The sequence below is a fragment of the Bombyx mori genome, chromosome 24 (genome assembly GCF_030269925.1).
Source record: "Bombyx mori chromosome 24, ASM3026992v2".
NCBI classification, from domain to species: domain Eukaryota; kingdom Metazoa; phylum Arthropoda; class Insecta; order Lepidoptera; family Bombycidae; genus Bombyx; species Bombyx mori.
In genome coordinates, this window is record NC_085130.1 from 7,194,097 (window position 1) to 7,215,841 (window position 21,745).

At 40.9% G+C, this 21,745-nt stretch overlaps 1 protein-coding gene across 1 annotated transcript in view; it reads left to right on the forward strand.

Annotated features, from left to right (window-relative positions):
* LOC101742691 (tyrosine-protein kinase-like otk) overlaps positions 1 to 21,745 on the forward strand; it is a 52,130-nt gene that overhangs the window by 21,407 nt on the left and 8,978 nt on the right. The window contains exons 2-13 of the mRNA XM_038019960.2: positions 9,572 to 9,637; positions 10,165 to 10,280; positions 10,394 to 10,544; positions 11,165 to 11,308; positions 12,210 to 12,255; positions 13,472 to 13,608; positions 13,980 to 14,102; positions 16,288 to 16,416; positions 17,103 to 17,201; positions 18,073 to 18,209; positions 19,105 to 19,233; positions 20,203 to 20,369. Coding sequence (XP_037875888.1) covers positions 9,572 to 9,637; positions 10,165 to 10,280; positions 10,394 to 10,544; positions 11,165 to 11,308; positions 12,210 to 12,255; positions 13,472 to 13,608; positions 13,980 to 14,102; positions 16,288 to 16,416; positions 17,103 to 17,201; positions 18,073 to 18,209; positions 19,105 to 19,233; positions 20,203 to 20,369 — 1,444 coding nt within the window. The remainder of the gene's footprint in view (positions 1 to 9,571; positions 9,638 to 10,164; positions 10,281 to 10,393; positions 10,545 to 11,164; positions 11,309 to 12,209; positions 12,256 to 13,471; positions 13,609 to 13,979; positions 14,103 to 16,287; positions 16,417 to 17,102; positions 17,202 to 18,072; positions 18,210 to 19,104; positions 19,234 to 20,202; positions 20,370 to 21,745) is intronic.

Below are 21,745 nucleotides of genomic sequence, written 5' to 3' on the forward strand. Positions count from 1 at the left end.
GATGAGTTTTTTTTTATAATTGAAGATTTGCTGGTGGCCCGGAGGCCTTTCCAGTTTCACCAGGACAGGTGGGCGAGCAAACGCTCAGCCCGGAGTGGTGGAATTTGTTAACAGCTGCCCGAGCGCCTCCGACGGAGGCCTAACAACTCGAGAGTAGCAACTTCGCGAATGAATCTACACCGGATCGGAATCGCGGCCGCTGAGAAGATCCGGCGAGAAATTCAGTGGGCTGATGCATGGGTTATGTTACACGTTCAACTCTTTGTCGAGTTCGACGAGTACGGTTACCGGGGTCCCTAAATCTGCTCCTAGTGTTAGAGCTGAAGGCGTCTAATGCAAAGGTAGATTTGATGGATCCTTAAGGACGTAAGATGAGATGAGATGTAATAACCTCCCAGTAAAATGGTGGGAGCTTACAGAGACTTCAGTGGGCTCTTTGGATGAACCTAAGAAGTCGCATTTGGCAACTTAGCTCCAATTTCCCATATTTGTGCACTTTTAATGACGCTAAACAGTTAACAGACCATCGCTATTACACTTTCGGCCAGAAAGTCGACGATAGGGATATGTGCGTCGACTTTCTGGCCGAAAGTGTAATAAACAGTCATACGTAAATACATTTTCTTTTATATTCCACCTTCCACGCCCCCGAGTGTTTCGCCACAGAAGATACCAAACGACCATAGACAAGTTTCGTTGACAAAATATTAATTGGCTCCCGTCTTCGGGCGCGCCGTTATTGTCTACGTGACGTGAATATTAACGGGAAACGTCGGAACACAATAAACAATATTAGTTTCGAGTTGTTCAGCTCAGAAACACAGACAGTCACAGCCGTTTTTTATTGATCTAGACGAGAGCATAAGCTCACAGCTAACTCGATGTTGAGTTGAAGTTTTAATAGCCGCTTTATTACATATCAATGTGAGTGAATTAATTAACGGTAGGCTGAGCCTTGGCTCTGCCGCTGGCATTGCTGAAGTCCACGGGCGACGGTAACTACTCACCATCAGGTGTTCATCTGTCTATAAGGGCATAAAATAAGTGTTATTTTAATTATTATAAGAATAGAGCTTAACATAACTATTAATAGTATGTCTATCTTTCTCCCGTTGTCACCTATTGTTGCATTATGTTGTCCACTATTTAAAAAAAAAATATGTATGACAATTTTATTATTTAAATAATTTATTTTATATTACAATGATTTTAAATAAATAAAAAACAAAACGGGAGATTCCTCGGTTTTGGCGGCATGCAGAACTTTTGCTAACGAAATGTCATAATAGACTTGTCGGAGCTCTTAACAGAGTTTAGCCGTAAATTTTTAATGATTCCATTAATGAGGGGGGGCGCCACTCGCGTCACGGTTGAAGGCATAAAACGAATTTGACGGGGAAGGGGGCGTTCTTAAATCCCATAAACTGGCGCGAGTTTATGACTCGGGGGTAGTGGTGGTAGTTTACGACTCTAACCGAGCGCTGATGGAGGGGACGGGGTTAATTTAATTATTTTAGGAAACGCTACCGTCAAATTAAGCTGACGAGTTTTAATTTAATTAAAGTTTTTAATTGGTTTGAAACATGAACCATAATATTTTCAGTTTTTATGTATGGCAATACTAATCATAATAATACCATATCACTCCGAGGCTATCACGTAGATAGATGATAATAAATACCCTAATAATGAAGTTACTCATTTTTTTGAAATGACAACCCTTTGACCACAGTCGGGATTCGAAACTCAATGAAAAAAAGCAAAAAAAAAGTAGAAGAAACCATAAGAATCGGTTCACCCAGAAAAAAGTGCAACACTAATTAAAGAACTTTTTTTTGTAGTCGGTTTAAAACTGTTCGACACTTGATTCTGTTCTCTGGTTATTTCCTTTTTTTATTTGCTTAATAACTATTGGCGAACTCTCTCCTTGTTGTTATTATGTTTTCATTTTACCATGAACAAAACTAACGAGATAATCTAGACTAATATACATAAAATGAATCTTTAAGATTCAAAAGACTATGTTGCTATTGCAATATGGCGGACATTAACTCTTAAAAGTACGCTACTTATATCGAAGAATATATTATATACGTATCGTATGATTTAATATTTATTTATTTATTTATACTTTATTTCAGTTTTTTTTTAAAACCATAACATTTTGTTAGTAAGAATTACATATAATCTATGTTAGTAACTTAAAAAATCTGACACATAAATATCATTACATACATTTTATATCTTTACATTTGCTTTTTTTTAAAGTATTTACTTTAGGTATCATCATTCATATTATTAGAAAAAGGTTTTCCAATCGCGACCCGCGTTACACCTCAAAACATTGGACTCCTTTTATTATCTAACGATTCTAATGCAGGAAATAAAAAAAAAAAAAAAAAAAACTAGTGCCCGCCGTTCGCGCTTTAAGCGCGCACCGTCATAGAGATTTCCATTCGGCTAAAGTTAAAACGATACGGAACATAAACGTAATCTTATTGTACCAGTTCGCGTGAAGTGTCCGTTGGGGTGCGCGCTATAAAATTTTACGATCGGTTACCACGGCAACGGCGCCATTACGCGGCGTAGTGCGCCACACGGCCGCTAGGGGCGCTGCACTATAATGTTTTTTTGAACGATTTACGCTAGGGATTTTGAAAGTTAATGTAATTATAAAAATGATAATGGATTTCAATAATAAAAGCGCTACAAGAGCATCGATTTAATTAATGAATGCATGTTGATATTTTGAGGAGTGTTTATTCGTACCATTATTATAAATAAATAAATATAATAAATACGTGACAGTGTGCTTGTTTATTTTTCTTTAGCGTTGAAATTAAGCAAATGATTATCTTTAAAGTCATCGTCATAAGTCAGGAGAGTGATATAGGCTACCTTTGATCCCGAAGAAATATCTCATTTGCACCGGAAACTACACTGTGACATTTTCTTTGACCACGACATTGAAGTCACTGGTATCAGCTATTTATATATAAATATTAAATACCTAAGTACTTAGAAATATTTATGATCTTGAATAAAATCACGTAATTATAATCTCTTTACGTTTGCCAAAAAAAATTGGTTTTGTATAAAAAAAATCATTGAAAATTGTCTATTGTTTTTTTTAATAACCCGATACGCGCTCGCGACCGCCTTCCCCGGTTATAAATGTATCAAAAAGAAAACCGATGATTTAGGCAGGCCTCTCCATCCAGGAACATCTGCTGTAAGGCGACCTCATGACCTCTTGAGGCGGTATTCGGGTTTAGGTGAGCTGCAGGTGAAATGTCCGACCACGACCCGGTCTCCCACGTTCCGCAAAGACGCACACACATTCAAGTAAACCAGTCCCCCTCGATAATCCTCAATGCTGAGGGTCGTGACCTCCTCTAACATCTATCTCCTGGATTATCCTGCGCCATTCCTGCCTATCCTCGGCTGTGTGCTTGTCGGTCTTCTGAATTTTATTTTGAATCCCCAATAGCTTTTTTTTATGATTGAGGGTTTACTGGTGGCCGTGAGGCCTTTCCAGTTTCACAAGGACAGGTGGGCGAGCAAGGGCTCAGCCAGAAGGGGCGGGATTTGCTAACAGCTACCCGAGCGCCTCCAAGCGAGACCTAACAACTTAAGAGTAGCTGCTTCGCGAATGAATCTACTACCGGATCGGAATAGCGACCCGCTGAGAAGATCCAGCGAGAAACTCAACGGGCTGATGCTTAGGTTAGGTTGCATGTCGAGCTCTTTGCCGAGTTCGACGAGTACGGTTACCGGGGTCTCTACTCCTAGTGTTAGAGCGGAAGGCGTCTAATGCAATGGTTATTGGATCTGATGGATCCGTAAGGACGTGTCTAGGGCGACGACGGTGACTGGCTCCATCCCCAATAGCTCTCCTATGAGGTGTTTAGGATTATCTATTCTTTCTGGGACACCCTGTATATCGATGTATTGTTGTCTAATCAAAATATCAAAAAATAAAACCAAATCTTAGTACTAAAACATTTAAAACCTTCTGTTAATATTCGATCTATGGTATTACGATGATGTACGAACACACGTGTGTGAATACAAACGCGTCGGTCATATCAAAGGATCAGTTAAACACGTATCTATATTCGTCGAGAACTAGCTTCCTACACATTTTTTTTTATCGCTTTTGTATGCAGACGTGCATACGGCCCTGATGGTGAGTGGTTACCGTCGCCCGTGGACTTCATCAATGCCAGGGGCAGAGCCAAGTCTCGCTAGAGCAAGTCGTATGGTTTATGGGCACATAACACCTTAAATTTTTATTTATTGCTTTGATGGGTGGACGATCTCACAGCCTACCTGGTGTTAAGTGGTTACTGGAGTCCATAGACATCTACAACGTAAATGCGCCACCCACCTTGAGATATAAGTTCTAAGGTCTCAACGGTTTCGGTTTGAAGGCCCACCCTTCAAACCGAAACGCATTACTGCTTCACGGCAGAAATGGGCAGGGTGGTGGTACCTACCCGCGCGGACTGACAAGAGGTCCTACCACCAGTAATTATGCAAACTATAATTTTGTGGGTTTGATTTTTCGTGAATAGCTACAACGGCTTCCCCACCATTCAAACCGAAACGCATTATTTCTTCACGGCAGAAATAGGCAAAGCGGTGGTACCTACCCGCGCGAACTCACAAGAGGTCCTACCACCAGTTTAATCTAAAAACTCAAAAATCTTAAAAGTCGTACTTTACTTTATTCACTCATGTCTCATAATGGCGATAGTTTCTGAAGTTATACTTCTTTAAGCGCGTTATGAAAAATCGATGAGAGTGAAATTTTACGATGCGCGCGCACCGTGACTCAAAATTAACAGAATGAAGTTGCCCACTAAATCGCTCATTACAATACGACCGACGTAACTTGGCGAGTCTGAATATAGCCGCAGGTGAACTTTCCGATGTCAAGAAAAAGGATGTCCAATATGCGTGTTTGAGGATGTCGTTTAATCGATTTTTTTTCAAATTGATTAAAATTTAAATAAAAAAAAGAAATAAATTTAATAAAAATAAAGTATAACTTCGTACGCGCGTACATAAGTACACGCACCCTTTTTTTTCCTCACACGCATAGTTCGTACAACGCGAGTGCTCCTCTCCTAATATAGTTTGCTTCTGTCTGTTGGCCGTCAATCGCTAGCGTGATCAAACCAACGGTCGGCAATAGGCTGTTACGTTAAGTGATGATCGATACACGCCTGTTATTTACGTAACAGCTATCCGTACTAATTCAAATGTAGAAGTACTTCCAATCTTAATGTATTTGAATATTTCATTTTATCCGTTACTAGCTGACCCGGCAGACTTCGTAGTGCCTCAACCGATAAATAAAATACCTAAAATTTTGTTTATAAAATAAACTTAAAACAAACAAAACGAATCCGTCCGACGGGGAACACATCAAAGGGAAAACAAAATTGTAATTTTTATTTAATTCCGAGTATTTTCATATTTATCTAACTTTGAAACCTTCTTTCGACTTCCACGAATAATTCAAGACCAAAATTAGCCAAATCGGTCCAGCCGTTCTCGAGTTTTAGCGAGACCAACGAACAGCAATTCATTTTTATTTTATCCGTTATTAGCCTTATGGTCGGACGGCTGTTGACTTAGAGACAATAAAATACTAGTTTAAAATCGTAGTGATATAACTAACTATATCGCACTCAAAAATAAATAAGTCAATCACACTATTTTGTAAACACTTTTAATGTTTTGGTAGTACAATGTATATTAGAATATTAACAAGGAACAGGGAAAGGAAGCTAGACACTGGGAGATAGTAATTATATTACATATATTCCGAAGATATTATTTTTAGGTTAAACATTAAATTTGCCGCGCGAATCTTATCGACTGACATCTAGTGACATCTGCGTATTAGGGAATTCCGATTCCGCCCGATTCCCTCCGATGACGCCCGAGTGCGACTTAGATTTTATGATTGAAGGATTACTGGTGGCCCGGAGACCTTTCCAGTTTCACCAGGACAGGTGAACGAGCAAAAGCTCAGCCAGGAGGGGTGGGATTTGCTAACAGCTGCCCGAGCGCCTCCGAAGGAGACCTAACAACTCAAGAGCAGTTGCGGATCGGAATCGCGACCCGCTGAGAAGATCCGGCAAGAAACTCAGCCGGCTGATGCCTGGGTTAGGTTACACGTCGAACTCTTTGACGAGTTCGACGAGTACGGTTACAGGGGTCCCTAAGCCTGCTCCTAGTGTTAGAGCTGAAGGCGTATAATGCAAAGATATTGGATCTGATGGATCCGTAAGGACGTGACGACTTAGATCTGCCGATTAATCTGCTGATTAGTGTTTCACGCTACATAGTTTAAAGGACATAAATAAAACAGTTGAGTACTATCATTTCTCTGTTCGTCAATAAATTTCTATTTTGAATACTTTTATCACAGGTCTTTGAAAGTAACCGTTTTTTTTCTGTTCTTCTTTTCGTCAAAAACAAAATTGAATCAAAATTTTCGTGGATCAATGATTATAATCGAATTTCGTTCGTAGAAATATCCAAAACTGCGTAATAATTAAACAAATCGACAAAGATAATGTCGAAAGTTTAAAAACGCATTTTCGTATTTCCCGCTTTATTTGAAACCTAACCTCGAAACAGGCATAGTTCATTGAACTCAAAACATCAAAGAATTATGAAAACTTGAAGCCATTCAAACCGTATTACACATATATCATCAGCGCATTCGTTTTCATTTACGAAACACGAGGATGGCCTAAAATACGAACTTCCTTATCCCCGCAACGATTCGGAAGGCAAACACACTTTAAAAGTGAGCTATTTCATCGCACTTATTAATAATAAACCTTTTGATCTGTTTCTGAACGGACAAGACTTCTCAAAGCAAACATAGTTTCCGAACTGAATTCGAAAAAGAAAAATGTTTCGAATTCACACAAAGTAATTAGTATTTTTTGTTCGGTTATTATTACGTCGCATATACTTAGTCTGGCCATAAATACTGTTACAATTAAAAATAAACCAAATATTACATTTGAATTTGGAATCTGTCATTTTTATATGATTGCTCATTGAGTTTTCTCATTTTGGCGCCAATACATTGTACAATATTTTGCAATATTAAAATGGAGTGGGGTGATAAAGAGAACCGAATCGCTGTGATTGCATTACACAAAGTAGGTATGGAGCCAAACGCAATTTTTAAAACTCTCCATACGCTTGGTATTAGTAAAATGTTTGTGTACCGGGCTAATAATAGGTGCAATGAGACCTCCTCTGCTTGTGACAGACAAAAAATCTGGCCGTCCACGTAGTGTTCGTACGAAAAAGGTGGTCAAAGCAGTAAGGGAAAGAATTCGAAGAAATCCTGTCCGAAAACAAAAGATTTTATCTCGGGAGATGAAGATAGCACCTAGAACCATGTCGCGTATTTTAAAAGATGACTTAGGACTTGCAGCCTATAAGAGACGTACTGGTCATTTCTTAACTGATAATTTAAAAGAGAATAGGGTGGTAAAATCGAATCAACTACTGAAGCGGTACGCAAAGAGAGGTCATAGAAAATTTTTGTTTACGGATGAGAAATTTTTTACAATTGAGCAACATAACAAAATGACCGTATTTATGCTTAAAGCTCTAAGGAAGCTTCCCAATTAGTCGACAGAGTGCAACGTGGGCACTATCCGACTTCAGTGATGGTTTGGTGGGGTATTCAGCTATGAAGGAGTGACTTTTTTTATTTATTTTTTTATTGCCTAGATGTGTGGACGAGCTCACAGCCCACCTGGTGTTAAGTGGTTACTGGAACCCACAGACATCTACAACGTAAATGCGCCACACACCTTGAGATATAAGTTCTAAGGTCTCAGTACGGCTGCCCCACCCTTCGAGGGGCACCCTTCGTGGGGCAGCCGTTGTAACTAAACCGAAACGCATTACTGCTTCACGGCAGAAATAGGCGGGGCGGTGGTACCTACCCGTGCGGACTCACAAGAGGTCCTACCACCAGTAAACTCACAAGAGGTCCTACCACCAGTAAAAACTGGGCCATACTTTTGTGAAAAAGGTATCAAACCATCGGCACAAGTGTATCAAGATACCATTCTTGAGAGGGTAGTGAAGCCCCTTAATAACACCATGTTCAATAATCAAGAATGGTCCTTCCAGCAAGACTCGGCGCCAGGTCATAAAGCTCGGTCTAGGCAGTCTTGGTTGGAAACGAACGTTTCGGACTTCATCAGAGCTGAAGACTGGCCGTCGTCTAGTCCCGATCTTAATCCGCTGGATTATGATTTATGGTCAGTTTTAGACAGTACGGCTTTCTCTAAACGCCATTATAATTTGGAATCCCTAAAACAATCCGTACGATTGGCAGTGAAAATTTTTCCCATGCGATTGGCAGTGAAAAATTTTCCCATGGAAAGAGTGCGTGCTTCTATTGATAACTGGCCTCAACGTTTAAAGGACTGTATTGCAGCCAATGGAGACCACTTCGAATAAGCTTTTTATACTTTAAATTGTTTTATATTTATGTATTAAAGTAACACACTGTAAAAGTAATAAATGTTATTTGCCATAGATTTTTTTTTGTTTTCCTTTGTAACAGTATTTATGGCCAGACTAAGTAATATTAAGTGACCTAATAATAATGAAAACTGTAATTGTATCAAACATAATACTACTTACGAATTATAATATTAGGGGTGCTACATCACTATAGTATTAGTATAGTATAGTGATTAGTACTACAGTATGGACTTTGGGGTGCTTCATTAGAACTAATTAGGTTTTGTTTATTTTGAAGTATACAAAAGTATAAATTGTCGTTTAAAAAAAAACAAGTAGAAAAATGCGATATTTTGGTCATGCTGCACGCAGGGATACCCGCAATTTGGAACGCCTTGTGGTGACTTGTGAAATCGAGAGTAAAGGGCCTAGGGGTAGAGGTCCCAAACGATGGTCGGACCAAATAGCGGAAGAACTGAGGATACCTGTCAGCGACGCACTCCACCAAGCTACAGAACGGGATCGATGCAGACAGCTGGTTGACGGAATCGGACGGAGTCACGATCCTCAGCAGTGAGGGAACGATTGAAGAGAGATAGAGGGGGGAGGGGGGGGGAGAGAGAGAGAGAAAGAAATATTTTTTATAAATAAATATACGGTTATTATTGCCATGTTCAAACGTCATCTTTTTTTTCCTACCTAGCTGAGAGCCTTGAGAGGCTATTTCAGCGTTACCTTAACTAGTAGGTGAGCTCACGGTACTCAAACCTGACGACGTTGCTAACACGAACCCTAGCAAGAGCCGTGCTTCGCAGAATCTATCACCGGATCGGAAACGCGACCCACCAGAAGATCCGGCGAGAAACTCAGTGGGCTGTGTCTGAGGGTTAATTTACTCGTCGAGCCATTCGTCGCAAGCGACGGGTTCGACGAGAACGATGATCTGAATATTACTAAGATCAGTGTTAATGAACGTTTAATGTCTCTAGTCGACATGCCGTCTAGTGTTGTCTACAAGAAGATAAACGGTTTTTTTCTTTTGTTACAGTTGATGACTATGTCACCTCTCACAGGATTCACGCCCCAAAGTACAGAAAACATCGCGCTACCCCAGGCAAGAATCACAAATACATATTTACATTTTTATTTATTTTTTATTGCTTAGATGGGTGCAAGAGCTCACAGTCCACCTGGTGCTAAGTGGTTACCGGAGCCCATGGACATCTACAACGTAAATGCGCCACCCACCTTGAGGTGTAAGTTCTAAGGTCCTCAGTATAGTTACAACGGCTGTCCCGCTCTTCAAACCGAAACGCATTACTGCTTCACGGCAGAAATAGGCGGGGCCGTGCTACCAACCCGCGCGGACTAACAAGAGGTCCTAACACCAATAATTACGGAAATTATAATTTTGCATAGATTAATAGGTATTCGAAGTTTTTTTTTTTTAGAAGCAATCTAATAACATTTTTATGTTTACTTTCTCTTACGAAAACTACCTATAATCTTGATTGCATTTAAAAAGTCCAATTGGATTTTATTTGTAATTTTTTTTAAACGTTATATCTATACGGACTTAGTGTTTCGAGCGCCATTTTTGTTTGCGTTACGGAATTTAATATTTTTGCTATCCGCCAACAGATGTCGAATTACGCTTCGCCCCGGAACCCTATAGCCGAAAAATGGAGTTGAACAGCTCTGGGAAGATACATTGTAAAGTGGCAGGCGGAGTTTCACCCACCATACAGTGGTATCTGGTGAGTTTCTTTAGGAAATTCCGCTACAAATATAGCTCATTAGATTTGTTCGCAAGGAGTACCTTACTACGCCGCTAGATAGCGTTATTCTCAAATAAAATTATTTTTACTAGAACGACGCGGATCCGCTTCCGGACGGAGTTACATCGGCTAATGGAACCCTAATGGTTTCGGAAGCTTCTAAACGCCACGCAGGCCTGTACACTTGCAAGGCTGTAGACGGAGACAAGAAGATTGAATCGAAAATCACTCTAGATGTAGTCGGTAAGTTTTTTCATATTACACGTATGTAAATGTCGCCATCCACCTGGAGACATTAGTTCTGAGTGCTTAGTGCAGTTTTTTTCCGGTCATCGTTCTGGTCGAACCCGTCGCTTGCGACGAAGGGCTCGACGAGTAAATGGACGTTAAAAATTAAAAACGTTAATTCCAGCCTCCACCATCATCATCGTCAGCCCACATACGTCCATTGCTGGACATAATCCCAATCCATACCAATTCATCCATCCATATTAATGCATATCAAATCCATTTCCACTAGTCACGATAACGTTAACGATAAGTACATCTATAAAAAAAAGGATTAATTTTAAAAATGGAATAGCTTAGGAATCACTCACTCAAAAGTCCTTTAATTTCGATGGTGGCGCTAGTAGTCTTACTTACCTTTTTTTGCCCTTGTAGGCAGACGAGCATTCGGCCCACCTGATGGTGAGTGGCTACCGTCGCCCATGGACTTCAGCAATGCCAGGGGCAGAGCCAAGCCGCTGCCTACCGCTTAATACTCTCTACAAGCCTCTTTTAAAGAAGGACACTACCTACACTAACTCTACTATGAACTGCGTTTCGTACGATACAATTGACCTACGGAACTGACTTCGCAGTGTCGCCGAGGATAACGGAGCCCGTTCAAGATCAGAACGTGCAGGTCACCGCAGGACAGGACGTCGTGCTGAACTGCGTCGCGTCCGGCGACCCCCCGCCCACGATGCAGTGGGACAAGAACAGCGATATACTCACTCAGATACGTTAGTAGCATTTCTATTGATCACAATAAAATATCCCTTTGCCTTTGACTGAAAGATTTAAAAAAAATTTTTTGTCGCTCCAGTTGAAAGTTTCCCTCGCAACCATTTTCTAAGCTTAAACTTCTGCACGACATTATCGCTGACTTTGAGCAGTCCATGGTCATCAACGCCCACGATGACCCAATCTACCGGCAATGGTTCAAGATTATCGCAGCATGCAAATTTGTATACTCAATCTCCCCCAGATTGGAGGCAAATATATTGAAGAAACTACAGATTCACATGCAAACGAGTTTCCGATCCACCGGGGTCAAGTTATCAGTTAACCTTGAAATATCAGGTGGGAGTCTCAGTTTGTAAAGCTTAAAGCTTCGTGACAGAAACGGGCACAAAGTCGATACCAATGAAACAGACGAAGCGAACACGACAAGTAGCCATCTTGTGAAGATGTTTAGTATTCCTTCTCCTCGTGTCTGAAGGTCATGATGGTCATCTTATCCTGTCTTCGGATACGCTTCTATCTTATCTTATACCTTTAAATGAGCAATTCTTGTATATATATTAATATATATAATCTGAATCTCGGAAACGGCTCCAACGATTTTCATAAAATTTAGTATACAGGGGATTTCGGGGGCGATAAATCGATCTAGCTACGATTTATTTTCAGAAAATGATGTTTTATTCGTGTTTTCAATAATCAACTCTTCCCGACATCTATTGGCGAATAATAGTACTATTTTTCTTAATTGAGGGCAACTGACCGCTTTAAAGACACAACAAGATGGCGTTATCAAAAAAAAAACGAGCAAAGCTCGGTCATCGTCTACTGAATCATTAAATAAGCTTATTTTTGAATGGTTCTTTACTGCATTTTCCATTACAATGTTTATTGTTACAGAGAATGGCGTGGCCAATGAAGCTAGTGCCAACGCCTCGACTGCCAGGTAACTTGTTTTCAGTATGACCTTGACTGGCCGACAAAGAGGATAAACAAACACACACTTTTCCTGGTGGTAGGACCTCTTGTGAGTCCGCGCGAGTAGGTACCACCAGCCTGCCTATTTCTGTCGTGAAGCAGTAATGCGTTTCGGCTTGAAGAGTGGGGCAGCCGTTGTAACTATACTGAGACCTTAGAACTCATGTCTCGAGGTGGGTGACGGCATTTACGTTGTAGATGTCTATGGGATCCGATAACCACTTAACACAAGGTGGGCTCGACCACCCATCTATGCAATAAAAAATAAATGTGTGGTGTCGTGGGAAATCGGATAGGAACGAAGTTCCTTATTATAAAAACATTAATTTTAAGTTCTATTCGAGGTATAAAGAAAATAATTATTTGGGTATACAATTTTATTATGATTTTTTTATTGATAAAAATAAAAATAAACTACTTTACAAAGTTATCAACTTTATTTTATTCACAATGATTTATAAATATAAAAAACATATAATAATAATATACAAAGAAACAGCTATTTATATGAATAATAATAATAAGCGTCATCACGTAAACTATACATTAGCACTGTATAGCCATCATACTATAAGACTATATACATCTTACATCTTCTCTGTATATAAAAATGAATTGCTGTTAGTTAGTCTCGCTAAAACTCGAGAACGGCTGGACCGATTTGGCTAATTTTGGTCTTGAATTATTCGTGGAAGTCCAGGGAACTTAAAAGGAGAGGAGAAAATATAAAAAAGCTCGGAATTATATAAAAACAAAAAAAAATTGTTTTTCCTTTGATGTGTCCCCTTGATGTGTCTTTTATTTATCGATTGAGGCATTACGAAGTCTGCCGGGTCAGCTAGTAAATAATAAAAATCTTATGTTCGGACGCTTTTTCCCGGTTACGGTACCCCTCCGCATCGTCCCATAAGGAACTTTGGGAAGCTTAAACGACAAAGGGAAGATATTTCACCGAGCGGGTGATATTGCTCGGTAGACCAACGGTCCAAATGTTGTTGTTCGGAACTTGTATATATGCAAACTAATCTTGAAAATGTCGTAAGCGAGATTCAGGCATCTGTCAAATATCTTGCGTTGTAAGATGGCTACCCGCCACAGAACTTCGTTCCAACAAAAAAATCTTTGCTAACACCAGCCTGTTAAATAGCGAACATGAAGATTGACGAGTTAAGTGGGTGTTTCAGTGTGGTGCTCCTCAACAACGGGTCTCTTCTGCTGAGGAATGTGTCGGAGAAGACCAGCGCTCACTACGGGTGCACGGCTGGGAGCGCCGCGGGGCTGGTGCGCCACGAGCTGCTACTCACAGTCGCACCACGACACGGTCAGTGGTTGCCGTGGGATGACCCACCGTGGACACAGTCGTCGTGGCCTAAAGGATAAGACAAAGCCAACTCGTGTTCTGGTCTGATGTATAATATCCTAAAAATCAAACCTATTTCTGCCGTGACGCAGTAATGCGTTTCGGTTTGAAGGGCGGGGCAGCCGTTATAACTATACTTGAGACCTTAGAACTTATATCTCAAGGTGGGTGACGCGTTTACGTTGTAGATGTCTATGGGCTCCAGTAACCACTTAACATCAGGTGGGCTGTGAGATCGTCCACCCATCTAAGCAAAAAAAAGGCTTTATGCCACGATGACTTCGAGATGTGATAAAAACTTGGAAATTCAAAAGGACATCTCTCATTTTAAGAGTCAAACGGCGTGGCGGGGAAAGCCGTCGTCGTTTCTATATCGGTGGCCGGCGCCTACATGGTGCTGGTGCTCGCGCTGATGGTCTACTGCAGGAGACGAAGACTGAAACGTCGGCAGCGAGGTAACTACACATCCGATCTGTACTACGGGATATTCCACCCTAGGGCGTCACTCCGCGATGTCCACGTATAGTTCATTATACAAGGTTAAACACACATTGGCATGGGCGTACCTACAAATAGAGAAAGTCATCTCTTGTCAAATAGCGGTACTAACGAACAGCGCCATCTAGTAGTGAAGGCCTTAATGTCGTAACTTCGAATGTTGAGACTGGAAACAGTGCTCCACGTGACTATATCTATGCAAGTCTATGAATGCGCACACAGCTCTGCGCTGATATGCGCGGTCGGTCGAGCCGTCGGTCCGATTCGTTGGTCGACCGACGAGCTATGAGATTGTATGGATGTGTTCAGTGCCATGAAAACAAACGAGTCCATTCTAAGGCAGCTAGACATCCGAAAAAGGCTCATTTCCATCTGCCGGGAACGTGTTATGAGCTTCTTCGGACACATCATGCGGTCTCCCAGATTTCAATTAGAGAAGCTCGTAATTGACTGACCGTACGCGCGTACGTACACTTAAAGCAAAAACGAATATCGATACAGAGCGCCTTATTACTGAAATGCGTCTTCGTCCGGCACTGTGGGATTTATCGTCCGTATTTTATAAAGACCGTGATGCTAAAACAAGTGCTTGGCAAGAAGTTTATAAATAATTAATTCATTTAATAAAGGATTTATTTTTCTTGTAAACTGTACACACGCATCGCAGTTCGCCGTCAGCGTAACACTGAATGTCAGCGCCGACGGTCAGGACGTACGGTCAGGGCGTACCATTGGTCTAGCACTGTTTCCAGCCTGAGACTTCCTTTTCTAGATTCCCACCTCGATACGCGCCATCTGCTGACGATCCAAGTAAAACTGTCCCGCTTTTGTAGCCCACAGAAAACCATGGTACGCTCGCCCGGATAATCTAGTATAACCCCTCAAGAATAGGTAGAAAAAGAAAACCTTAATACGTGACGATTATGTTTCCTCACGACGATCTGGACGTCCGACGTCCCTCCGTGAAGGCATCAATGCGGCTCGTGTCGAGTCCTCCGCTAACCCTGGTCTCGCAGCAGCACTGCCCATGCTCTGGACACGTCACGTTCCCAACTAGACCCTCGACCTCGTCCCTCATTGATGCCAAAGTTACCATCAGTATTGTAAAGATTTTGTGGGTACTTTGAAATTATGAACCTTATCATGTATGAGATACGTTTGAAGTCTCTGCAGTCTTCAATCCCGCTATAAACCAAACGGGGAATGGTGGTAACTGAGAACCATAGCTTTAAATTCCGCAATTTCTCATCTCTACAAAACTGTAAGCTATTGGAAATATCGGAAATGAAATAAAACTGTTTAAAATAAGTGATTTTAATACATTTTGAATTATTTATTATAAAAAAAAGAACACAATATTCCTAACCTAAAAGTACATGTTATTATCCGCAACATGCTTCGCCAGATTACAGAAATAAAGTTATCAGCAACATGCTTCGTCAAAAAGTACAATACTTACTTTCAGCTGCAAGCGTCGTCATATTTGCGTGATTTTAATTGTGTCTGCGACTCACGAACATAAAAAGAGAATAAATAATTAAACACTATCTATTAATTTCATAGTTCGCTTTGTGGGGATTACGGTGAAGGGAAGATCTTCCACCGAGCGGGTGATATTGCTCGGAAGACCGACGGTCCAAATGTTGTTGTTCGGAACTTGTATATATGCAAGCTCATCTTGATAATGTCGTAAGGGAGATTCAGGCGTCTGTCAAATATCTTGTACTCTATGATGGCTATCGTCTCATCAGCTTTATTTACATACCCGATCCTGTAGACCGAATGGTAAACAGTCGACGTCGCCCAAAGCACGTCATTACGGATCCTCTCGATCCATTAACGGTGCTTTTAGGTACCAAAAGCACCGATCACCGTCCTCGTCTAATCCGTCGCTTACAACGAATGGCTCGACGAGCGAATTACCCCATAGACACAGACCACTGAGTTTCCCGCCGGATCTTCTCAGTGGGTTTCGTTTCCGATCCGGTGGTAAGTTCTGCGAAGCACTGCTCTTGTTAGGGCCAGTGTTAGCAATACTCCGGTTTGAGCCCCGTGAGTTCAGCGACACACATTAGGGTGAAGCTGAAATAGCCTCTCAAGCCTATCAGCATAGGAAAATAATCCATTACAATGTGTGTTTAGGTGAAAAAATGGAACTGGAAATGGTGGAGGGTCGAGAGAAGCTGGTGGAGGACGGCGAGACTGACGCGGTGAAGGTGAACGGAGGACCAGCGCAGAATGGACGACTGTTGCCCCACGAGAAGGACAGCGGTAATGCTGAGATCACCTACCTTCCTACCCCACTCGAAATGCCGCATTCAAACTGAATTTCTTGCTAACGCTTGCAAATTTTGTTTTTACAAACTGTACTCTTAAGACGAAAGTAACGTCAACAGCAAAAATCAAGATTTCGGTTTTCCGTTTCTTCTTTAGAATCGTTGTGATTTCAAACTTGATGAAACGAAAAAATAAGTCCATAGAGACACAAACACATAAATGTATAGGATTCAGCCTAAGGAAGTTATTATAAAATATCAATTCACAGAGGGCGCTACCTCATACTATAAAAGATGATTTACAATTATTTACTAATGACAAAATTTTACATATACATACTTAGATATTTAGGATAATTGTATTAAATTTTTTGAAGTTTTCACTTCTACCACGTGTGAATTGCACACATGTTTTTTTGTTATATTCAAATATCAAATGCGAAAAACAAACAAACAGATGTCGGTAAGTTAAATATCACACTTGCAGTGGCTTGGCTGTTATAGACATAGACATTAGTTCTAAGACTCAGTTTTAACAGTACAACGGCTGCCCCAGCCTTCAAACCGAAATTCATTACTGCTTCACGGTAGAAAAATGTGGTGGTACCTACCCGTGCGGACTTACAAGACTTCCTACCACCAGGAGAATCTGTGATTAACGTTTATCTTTTTCATCGACAGGTCCTGATAATTCAGAAGTGTCCCGAGCCTCGAAGAAGTCTGGGAACTTTGAACGTCTCTCGCTGCCGCGGACCCTACTCACCGATCCAATCACACTAGGTAACATTCGTCAGCTGCTGCCGGTGACGTCATTAGAATCGAATACCTAAATATGGATACGTTTTTTGAACGCATTGCATTTGTCGTCGCGGCTTAAAAGATAAGACGGCCGGTGCGTTTCGAACGACGCGACCGTGCCGTAGTTCGAATCTCGCAAAACATTACAAAAAAATATTGCTTGTGTGAAGTCGGTTTACGGACGATAGTTGTTCGTGTGTGTGATGTCAGTGGCAGAACTATTCGAACTGCTAGCTATAATATGACGTCACGCGAGAACAAAGAAATGTGTCACAAGTATATTGGTGGTAGGACCTCTTGTGAGTCCTCACGGGAAGGTACCACTACCCTGCCTATTTCTGCTGTGAAGCAGTAATGCATTTCGGTTTGAAGGGCGGGGCAGCCGTTGTAACTATACTGAGACCTTTTAGAACTTATACTTCAAGGTGAATGGCGCATTTACGTTGTAGATGTCTATGGGCTCCAGTAACCACTTATCTCGTAAGCTCGTCCTCCCAACTAAATATTAAAAAAAGTCCTATCGGATCCTCCCGATCTTCTCTCGGTGCTTTTGAACTCTCCAACCACCGGCCATATTCTTCGAACTCGACGTGCAACCTACGCCACAGACGCAGCCCACTGAGTTTCTCTCCGGATCCTCTCAGTGGGTCGCGATTCCGATCTAGTTGTAGATTCAGCGAAGCGCTGCTCTTGCTAAGGCTAATGTTAGGTAGTCCATCTCATTTGAGCACCTGTGAGCTCGCCTATCAAACCGCGCGTAGCTGGAATTAGTTGTATAAATGATTAGCTAGATTAGCTGTTAGTATTATCTCGTATGTGACGTCACACATCTCACGGCTCCGTCTGGTGCCAGGTCGCGGCGAGTTCGGCGAAGTGCTCCTGGCCAAGATCGACATGAGCCAGGTCGCCAAGCTGCGCAAGTCCGAGGGCGCCGATGCGGAGCCGAACCCGCGGCCCGTGCTCGTCAAGTCACTCACCACTAAAGACGAGGTAGGTTTAAAATGGTAGTTTCTGTCAGCGCGGCTCGCGCTAATATGGACATCATCTATATATTAATACGTGAAGCAAAAACTTTGTATCCCTTTTTACGAAAATTGCGCGGACTGAGGAGTATGAAATTTCCCACACTTATAGAGAATACACCTCTACAGTGCAGACTGTTATATTTTTTACATTAAATCAATAAAAAAAGCATTACACACACTACCATGTATTTGACACACACACATATACTTATATATTGTGTTTATTGTCAAACTTTTGCTATTGCTTAAAGTCTGTGGTCAAATTAAGAATAAGTTAATCTTTGATGTTATTTATCTGTAGTGTAATCTTGGCAAAATTTGTGATTATAGAAGTATAAATAGTCTTTGACAATAGAACCAAACTTATAATTTCAATTAATTATAATCGAATTTCGACTACTACGGGACCACTAGTAAGTTTAAATTAACATAACCGGAGAGAAGGCGGGAGGAAAATGATAATATGGAGTGAAATGAAATGAAATAAAGATGTTTAATTTGAGACATTAATCAACTGGGATGAAATTAAATGAAATGAGATGATATGGGATGAAATATAATCTCAGTAAAATGGTGGTCATCTACTGAGACTTTTTCAGTGGACTTTTTGGAGGATCCCGAGAAGTGACGTCCAGCGGCTTTGTTTCATTTTCCCACATTTGTGCAAGATATTAAACAGTTAATAAACCACCGTTATTACGCATTTAAACCTGAACAAACACTGAATAGACAAAATAAAACAAATCACCCAACTTCACTTCTCGCGTTCCCGCCAAAAAGTCTCCTAGTCTTAATATATCGCTTCCTCAAAGACTAATCGAACACAAACCAGTTACATTAGAGCCGCGTTCGCTTCCCAGGTACAGCTGGCGGAGTTCCGTCGTCAGCTGGACGTGTTCGGGCGCGCCCGGCACAGCAACGTGGTCGCGCTCATCGGCTTGTGCAGCGAGATGGACCCGCACTACATGCTGTTGGAGCACACGGACTGGGTAACCCAACTCGACACGTCACCTCTATTTACAGAGCGATAGAAACCTATTTTCAGTGACACGAAATTTTAATGACAGCAAAAAAGAAAACAATTGAAAAAATTAAAATGAGAATTAAATCTAAGTCAATGAAATATAATTAAGTAAAGAAAGACATTTATGATTTAAAAGTCTTTAGTTTTTAATAAGGATTTTTCAGTGAAGTCTGTCATTCAATAAAAAGAGAGTTCAGTTTTGTATATAATTTATTAATATTGTTTAATTTTTAATATTAATTTTAAAAGAGATTAAGGACTTTAAAATTTTTGTTTTCTTATTATACAATATACATATAACAGAAAACGCAATTAAATCTTTATTGTTTATTCATACTGAAGTACTTCATGTCATCATCAGATGTTAATACAAATTAAAATAGATATGAGAAAAAAAGGCTTTCAAATAAATACGTCACAATAGGTACATCTAGAAAACACGTTGTGAAGTAAGGTTTATAAGAAAAAAATACAGTCGAAATGAGACCACTATTTTTTTAAGTCGGTTAAAAGCAATTGACATTTGGGGTCATCGCCCTCGAGCGAGTTTAAAATTTCACCCTCAAACTTGCCTTATAGGATTTTGATATGACATTACACTTTTCAATGTGCAATGTGAATTTGAACAGTAGCTGATTCTGTTTGGACTTCGTTTGGAAGGTCACAGCCACGGGGATATCCCACAGCTGCAACTAATGTTGGGGTTGATCACGTACGTTTGGGGTGCCGTGCACACGAATCGTGACGTCATTCCAGTATTCATGAAGCTCCGTTGGCATTTACTGGCATTTGACAAGATGAAGATAAGACTCTCTGTGTTCAGCTCGTTCCATAGACATTAACAAATTGTAGTCAACGATATTTGTCCTTAGGAATATAATAAATATATCAGAAGTACCGCATCGCGTTACCATGAACCTCTATTGTATGTTAGGGAGATCTGAAGAGCTTCCTGCTGGCGACCCGCGGCCCCGACCCGGAAGAGGATGCGGGCGCCTCTTCCCCCCGCCCCCCGGCGCTCCGCCCTCCGCATCTGGCGTTGTTGGCGGCGCACCTGGCGGCCGCGGCGGCGCACCTCGCCGGGCACCGCCTCACGCACAGGTACGCCGCCACTACTACACGTGCGCTAATCGCAGCACCCGTACTTGTGGAAAAACTAAACCCGCCAAATTATAATTTGCATAATTACTGATGGTAGGACGTGTTGTGAGTCCGCACGGGTAGGTACCACCGCCCTGCCTATTTACGTCGTAGATGTCTATGGGCTCCAGTAACCACTTAACACCAGGCGGGCTGAATATAGAGTGAAATGAAATGAAACGAAGATAATTAATTTGAGACATTAATCAACTGGGATGAAATTACATGAAATGAGATGAGATAATATGGGATAAAATATAATCTTCAGTAAAATGGTGGTCATTTACTGAAGTCTCAACTTTTTCGGTGGATTTTTTGGAAGAGCCCTAGAAGTCACGTTCAGCGGCTTTGTTTCATTTTCTCACATTTGCACTTTCACAGATACTAAACAGTAAATAAACCACCGTTATTCCAGATTTAAACCCGAAGAAACACTAAATAGACAAAATAAAACAAATCACATAACTTCACTCTTCGCGTTCCCGCCAAAAAGTCCCTTCAGAATGATACCGATCCCTTCTGTACCGTAAAAGTATACTTCAAACGTCAACTGTCAAACAGCCTCAAACGTCAAAGCGTCGAAAACTGGTGTTGCCATCGCCGCATCGACCTTACCCAAATTAAATACTTGACGTTTCAGACTAAACTCGATTGACAATATTTACTGAGACTGCGACATATTAATACCATAGTTCGCTTTGTGAGGATCACGGTGAATGGAAGATCTTCCACCGAGCGTGTGAATATTGCTCGGTAGACCGACGGTCCGAATGTTGTTTTCGGAACTTGTATGTATGCAAGCTTATCTTGAAAATGTCGTAATCGAGATTCAAACATCTGTCAAATATCTTGTGTTGTATGTATGGAGGGTAGAGGTAAGGAGAACCGTCTTATATGGGAGAAGCTTGAAAAAGTGTCCCACTTTCAGCCCTAAATAACAGTTAAAAAATCCTCCAGAATGGCGCTAGCATAGGCACAGGGTATGGTATGAATTGAGCAGTTCTTAACTGATTGAAATATCGTGGGTTAGGAAATTTAATCTGTTTAATTACTAGAGTAGCTAGTGACAGTGTAATATACAAGACCTCACATGTTTACCTAGTCCAAACTAATTTCGTCAATATAAAAAAAAATTATTGCTGTGGTAAAACGTGGAGACATCGATTGCATTTTCTTATCAGCATTAAAATAAAATGCTTTTTGTGATTTTGTAGTGCTTACAGTTCTTTTGTCTTTTTTGTATTTTTCTATCTTATTCTAATAACTTTCGCGCCTTTTTTTAAATTTACCCGGTTGCTACAGTAGCGCCACCCTTATTTAGCAGATTTTAACGGACA